Source organism: Phyllobates terribilis, unplaced genomic scaffold (assembly GCF_046119375.1).
Source record: "Phyllobates terribilis strain yellow unplaced genomic scaffold, ASM4611937v1 Scaffold_4330__1_contigs__length_62219, whole genome shotgun sequence".
Classification (NCBI taxonomy): Eukaryota; Metazoa; Chordata; class Amphibia; order Anura; family Dendrobatidae; genus Phyllobates; species Phyllobates terribilis.
In genome coordinates, this window is record NW_027367082.1 from 44,007 (window position 1) to 51,507 (window position 7,501).

Here is a 7,501-nt window from a genome sequence, read left to right on the forward strand (position 1 = left end):
ATGGTAGCTAATTTTCAATAACGGTATTTGATTTTCTATAAAAATAGTAGAACAAAGAATACTTTTTTATAGATTCTTTGATTTTCTATAATTCAAAACAAATTTATTTATCACTAGCATTTTGCTAGCTTTAATATGGCCGAAAATATAACATTTATTTAAGAAATACAGAATTAGAGGTGGGTTCTGATAGAACAAAATTTGTGATAAAATGGTAGTACAAACACTAGTAGAAAAACAGTCTTTGCCTACGGGAGAATTTACTACGGTTTCGTGTCATGCTGTAGTAAATTGGCCAATTTATATAATTTAGTACGGTTCACCAAATAACAGTAGTAAATTATATGATATTTTACTACGGTTCATGTACAATCGTGGTAATAATGCGAGATATTTTACTACGGATCATGTACAACCGTGGTAATAATGCGAGATAATTACTATGGCGTTACAAATTCGTGTTTGAATGGGCTAAATTACTACGGTTAAGATTATTTACTACTATTCGATTTGGAACCGTAGTAAATATAATGTTTAAATTAGTACGAGTAATAACATTTACTACGGTAATTCGTGAACCGAGATAAAAATGTTAACTTTTTTATTCCTATAAACCGTAGTAAAATATTGTTTTTAAATTGACCCGTAGTAATGTTGGATTTTTTATGTTCACGAGAAATTACTTTAAGATTTAATTTTTTTATAAAATAGAAAAATCAGAAATACATATAAGAAAGTTAAGATAGAATTTAAAATATAATTTAATTGAAAAGATAACCTACGTACCATTGTAAATAAGAAAGTATTGATAAATATAAACTAGAGTAGAATCAAAATTGATTGAAATAAAACGCAAAGTACTGACAGAGAAAGGGCAAACTACGGAAACCTAAGCGGTTAGAAGAACAACACCGCCGACTTCCTTGATCTTCTTCTCGCAATCTTTGAAATGAGCTTAGCCTTGACAACGACAGGCTGATTAGGCGGAAAAACTCCCTTTCCCAACACCTTGAAGTATCCAAACTGAGTGACGTCAATCAAAGGAACGTTGTCCTTGGAAGCTTGATCCTTGACCTCCTAAGGAACGAGTGACCTGCAGAGATGCTCGATCTTGACCTTAGGGCAGAAGAACTTGTTGCAGAGCTTGTGGAAGTACCTCATACCGACTTTACCGAAGTTACCGGGATAGTACTTGTCGAATAGAATACGGTGGTGGTGCATACCACCAGCGTTACCGCGACCTCCAGGATGTTGTATGTGCTTTCCGATGCGCCCATGGCCGGCGCTCACATGCCCTCTCTTCTTCCGGTTCATCCTTAATCCAGTAGTCATCTCCCTTTCTCTCTCGTTCTGAGGAGATAACCTACTGAGTTTAAGAAGAGTACATACAGCCCGCGCGCGTCTTCCTCATCTTGCATCTACGCAATTCATCCGCTCTGCTTGGAAATCGACAGGTAGGTAGTGAATTTGTGCTTCCTCTGTTGTTAAACCCTAACATTTGTGTCCATTCATCTTGCTTTAAACCTTAACTGCATCCTTTCATCCGCGTCAGAGAAGTTGTGCTTCTTGTGGTGGAAGTGCTTGGAGCTCTGTATTACCTTCATCGCCTCCTGCAAAATCTTGATCAGTATGTATCTAAACTCTATACTTCCATCAAAATCTAGACCAATGATTTCTATTCCTCAGTATCCTGATTTGCAGAATCTGTTGGTGCGTAGACATTCATATTCAATGTTTTTAGTTATGAAGTCTCTGTTGAAACATTAGCTAAAGAGAAATTGGTGTATGGCTATATATATATACAGTCTATGAGAATGGTATATATGGAACCCTCTGTACAGTTCTCCTTGACCTCACTCATAGAGATAAGCCTTCTATTTGATTGTCCTTTCAGCCGTGGAACATAGAAATCACACACCATAATGAATCTTTAAAGTGTTAGTAAGCTTAAGTCCTACACTAAATTCCTGGTGTATGTTTTATGGTGTTGATCTTGCTCGTATCTCTGTCCATGTCCACGATCTTGATGCGACCTAACTGGCTCCATTCACATGTCTTAGTTTAGGCAATAAAGTTGCACATAAGTGGAACACTTATAGTGGAAATTAACACTTACCAAGAAGATTTACTTCTTCTTATCTCAATGAATTTATAACCACTGGGATGGAATTAGTTTGTGCTTGTATTCTGTTTTTCTGGGCTCTTTGCTGTTTTTGTGTTTTGACAGTTGGTGTCATGTTTTTGCAGCTGCTGATGTTGCCTGAACTAATACCTCGTCATGTTTTTACAGCTGTTGGTGTTGCGTTCCCTAAGACCCCGTCATGTTTTTGCTATCATGTTTTTACAGCTGATGTTGCCTGACCTAATACCTCGTCATGTTTGATGTCTGTAGCTTTTTGATGTTGACTACAAAATATCAAGATGATATAACTCTTATCTCATATAGGTCCATTTGAAGCATCTAGATGGTCACATTGAAGAGGTGTGCATTTCGATTCAGGTTCAAATTGCAAATTACACTGAATTTGATGATTTTAAAGCTCTGATTAATTCGAAGCTGGTTCCCCACTTTTGCTTGCCTGCAAATGACTTAGTTGATGTCATTGCCCCATCTTACTATAGGTAAAATATCCGCTTTCTATCCTAATTTCAACTGCTTCAATTTGAGGATTGACATAACGAATTGCCAATGAAATTCTCAGAAAATTAATTTGTTAAAACACCTTAAACAACTCTAGGTGTATGCTATTGCTACGTACCTTAAATCTTATGGATGGACATGTATTAGAATACTTGCAGTAGTTTTAGAGGTGCTATCTAATGTTTCTTTTTTTTTATTGCAGCTGTTTTGACTACACAAATGCATTAGCAGTAAGAACCTTTTTACCTGTTGTATATTTCTCCATTCTTGTCAAGATAATACTGAGTTACTTGTAATTCGTGGTTAATTTTTTCTTCTTCTGATTTTAGGATTTGGTAGTTGGTTACATGGAAGTTCCAAAGTATCCTGGAGTCAGTATGACACAACACCCACAATACATCACAGTTAGGTATATATATTTTGCCTAATCTTCTATAATGCTAAAAATCATACTAGCACCCAGCTAAAATGTTATATAATAGATGATATGCTATTACATTTCTGTAATGCTGCTGCAGAAATGAGCGTGGAAAAGAAATGTTGAGCTTGATTGAAAACCTCTTGGAAGTTACACCGACAATTAGTAGTGTAAGTGTCTCTTTAGCTTGCTCTATTGTTCTTGAGCACATTATTAAATTTGCTTTAATGGTGTATTGTTAATTAAAATTCTGCTTCAGGGTAATAGGCGTCTGTCTGTTGTGGAAACTGTAAAAGCAAATGATGCTGCAAAATTAGGTATCTGATTCGCTTTCTAATCATTAATTTGCAACATTAATTAGTAAATGTTTTTATGAATGTACTTCTTCTAGGGCTTTTTCTCTATTTTCTTGAGCTGTTCCATCTCCAGAAGCTTGAGAAAATATTTGCAGTATTTAGGATAGGGGATTCATCCTAGTTACTTAATTCTGTATATAGTCTATTTCTGAACAATGAACTGTTTTTGTTTTTTGTTTATGTTCTTTGTCAACATTATCTGATTTCAAAATTAGATAATAACAATGATTTTCTCTTAACTTCTCAGAAAAAGGTCCGGCTCAGCCCGCACCAAAGTTCATTGGAAATCTAATAGCATACATCCTAAATCTAGTAAGTACCTTCATGCAATCAATTTTCTATTACTTATAAAAATTTAAAATAATTCTGTTAAACTGTTCTATCTCTCAGATTGGCCTAAAGGGTCTGGAGTTTGCACGGTATTCACTTGATTATCATACGATCCGTAACTATTTGTATGTTAACCGTACATGGGGAAGAGAAAGGTAAGATGTTATTATATCTACTACCTGAATATTTCAGTTACCTTCTACTTTTCACCTAATACATCAAAATTATATTAATACAGGGCTGCTAAACACATCCCTTCATATGCAAAGAATTTGGTTGATTCATATAATCAAAATGGTGAAATATATAGATGTTGTCCGACAATGTTCGTGGAAAATGATGATCTTCCATCTTCCAAATAGTTTACTGTGAGTTTCTTTTAGCTCAGTGCTTTCTGTTAGAAAAGAAAGTTAATAATGCAAAAAAATGTTTGCGTTGTAAACTTATCTTTCACATAATAATGTTACTTATGTGGTGACATATTGGTAGAATCCAACGCATGTGTTTTTAGTCAGACAGGGGATTTCACTCAATAGAGCTCAACCCATGTGTTCTATTTTCTGTGTGGTCAGGATAGAATTCTGTTTAAATAAACTTATAGATGATAGAAAATAATTGGCCAAGAAAATTGATAATCAAGGTAGGTATATCTTAGTATATATGGTATTTTTTAATCTATAAATTTGAGATTGAAAGAGAATTTCCGGTGTAGTATATAGACTATAGTACATATTGATTTTCAGTGATCTTAATAAGTAGAGACAAAAATGTAGTTGTGAGTTTGTTGTCATGATGTTGCAGCATCTTGCCTGCTGATGTTTCATCCAGTATCTGCTTATTTTTTTAGTTCTAAATTGCCTCCTGAACTTGTTGTTGTTACTAAATTGATTACCTGCTGATGTTGCAGCTACTTGTTTGCTAATGTTTCATTCAATCACTGCTTAGTTTTGATGTCATGTTTTTGCTATCACGCTTTTCATGTCATGATGTTGCAGCTGCTTGCCTGCTGATGTTTCATTCAGTCTCTGCTTATTTTTGTAATACTAAATTGCCTCCTAAATTTCTTGTTGTTACTAAATTGATGACCTGTTGATGTTTTCATATGTACTAATATAAAATCAGTGTTGTCCCTCTGAATTTGATATTGTAGTGGCTTGCCTGTGATGTTTCATTCAGCTGCTTGCCTCTTGAATTTGTTGTTATTACTAAATTGATTTAATGTATAACGTAGTAATATAATTTTGTGGCAAGGAATTGTTATGTACTTGGATGTAAGGACTTAATTGAATAACATTTGATTTTTGTGCAATTTAGTAGTTGATATGAATTATACTTTGTACATGAGACAGATACTAGTGATCCTATTTAATCATTATGAGTTGAACTTTGGAGAGGTATATTATCTGTATGTTTGTAGTTCTTATAGTTTTATTTTTATTAAACTAAAGTAATCGGTGTTTTGGCATGCAGACTTATGCATATCGTGGATCAAAGCCATTATCAACGAAGGAAATAGATGAGGTTCGAGAACATTGAATTTATTTTATGCAAGAATACGTGCCTTAATTTGTCAACTAAACTAGTCTAGCTAGCACAATATACTTTTAGAAAAATATTGTTTGCAACAGGTTTGAATTTGTGACTTGTGCGTCATGTTATATTGGGAAAGTGATTGATTTTATTTAATGTAAAACTATCATTGTTTATGATCGATTATATTTCAATTGCTTGTTATATTGATATTATTTATTGAAAAATAATAATATTAAATTCAACCCTTTTACCACGGTTATTGAACCGAGATAAATTTATCACATTTATCATTTATATATTTACTATGGTTAGTTATTTTGCCCCGGTTCACCAATCGGGATAAATCACCAACCGTAGTAAATATGTGAAGTAGTAAATGCTTTTACAATTGTACATATTTAATATGGTTGGTGAATTTATCCCGGTTGGTGAACCGAGGTAAAATAACCACCCGTAGTAAATATGTACCCGTAGTAAACCATTTTACTACGGCCACATTTAGTACGGCCAACCGTACTAAATAATGCATCTGGAACCGTAATAAAATGGACTTTTTGTACTAGTGAAATATGGATAGTTGGATTAAAAGAATTATATGTGTGGATTTTTAGAAGGGTTTGTTAGTTATTCATATATACATAGCCGGTTTTCCGTAATTTATATGAAATATTTCATACTGATTATTTCATATTTGATTGACTGTTTGTATCTAGTTGTTATTTCTACTTTGGAACTGCTATTCACTGATTGGAAAAGTCATATTGATAGTATTCGATCATGTTAATTCACAAATGAATAGTTTGTTTTGGCCTAGAGTAATGGTTATGTGATTATGAAAAAAAGATCTTGAAACATGAAAATTGGGTCTTCGACAAATCTTGAAAGAAAACCCGCTCTTCATTATCAAAGCGGATCTCCAATCCGAATATCGAGTTTTCGATCTTGAAACTCAGGTCTTTAATCCTGGGAAGCAATTCTTCAATCCTGAATGAAATGTAATCCAGAATCGAGATCACTAAGTAATTTAATTTTGGAAGAACAATTCACATTCTCTTCTTCCTTCCTTCTTTGTTGTACTCATCATACCTATTCAACTCCTCCAAAGTCTTTGTTAGCATGTGCGTAGAGTTGTTAGAGTTGTTTTAATTCTGCTATGGTTATTATTAGACAAACACAACTATACAACCTTGTAATTTCTCTCTTAGATTCAATCAATAATTCACTTATCTTCCTTCAAAAATATTAGCTATGTATTCTAACATGATATCGGCTTCCTTTCTATCCTCTTCTTTGACGATTCTCGTCTTCTCCTTCCTCACTTTTGTCCATCACGACTTCTCCTTTGAATTGAGATAATGTCATAGAATTTCCACCTTTTAATCCTACTAATCCATAGAACACTGAAGCAGATCAGAACGGTAAGTTCTACGTTCATCCATCTTATTGTCCAAAGTATTTTCCTTGGTTATACAAAAAATTCAAAGGCTTATAGATTTCTGGATGTTGATTCATATTTTAATAATAGAATCCAGAGATGCTTTCAAAAAATTCAGCGGGGACTCAACTAATGACAGAGATACTCAAAGCTTCTCCAAACACAACCAGATTATCTTAAGTTTAAAAGTCTCGGATGTTTGTGCTTTCCTGGTTAAAACCATATGCTAACCACAAGCTTGCGCCAAGGTCTGTCCGTTGTGTTTTTGTACAGATCAACATGAATTTCAGTGCCTGGATCCGACTACTAGAAAAGTTTACATATCCCGCCATGTCAGATTTTTGGAGAATAATTATCCATTTCAAAATGCTCTTACGGAAGCTCAGCAAAATCAGACTAATATTTAGAGATGGAACCGGCAAACCGGCACGGAACCGCCGGTTCGGGAACCGGGGGTTTTTCGGTCCCGACTCCTGTAACCGACGATTCCGATTCCACACGTAATTAATTAAAAATAAATAAAAATATTTTTTAATAGAAAAGTCAAGGTTCGGAACCAGAACCGGCAGTTCCGGAACCGGCCCATCTAATATTAACACCAAGCTGAATATTCCAATCTATCTTCCATCTCTGGGCCACAATGCTCAACCTGCTACCCACATATCGGCCCAACAATCCACTGAGACCCATTCCTCTCTGCCGGCTACAAGTAATTGCGACAAACCCATCACGACCGCAATTTGCCCCCAGTTAAGATATCACGACCGCGATACTCCATCACGATCGCG

The 7,501-nt window shown here is 34.7% G+C and overlaps 1 protein-coding gene across 1 annotated transcript; it reads right to left on the reverse strand.

The window, feature by feature from the left end:
* Positions 1 to 889: 889 nt before the first annotated feature.
* LOC141249163 (uncharacterized) lies at positions 890 to 1,332 on the reverse strand. The gene is given in 2 exon segments (XM_073669545.1): positions 890 to 942; positions 945 to 1,332. Coding segments are annotated over 2 exon segments (441 nt in total).
* Positions 1,333 to 7,501: the final 6,169 nt, after the last annotated feature.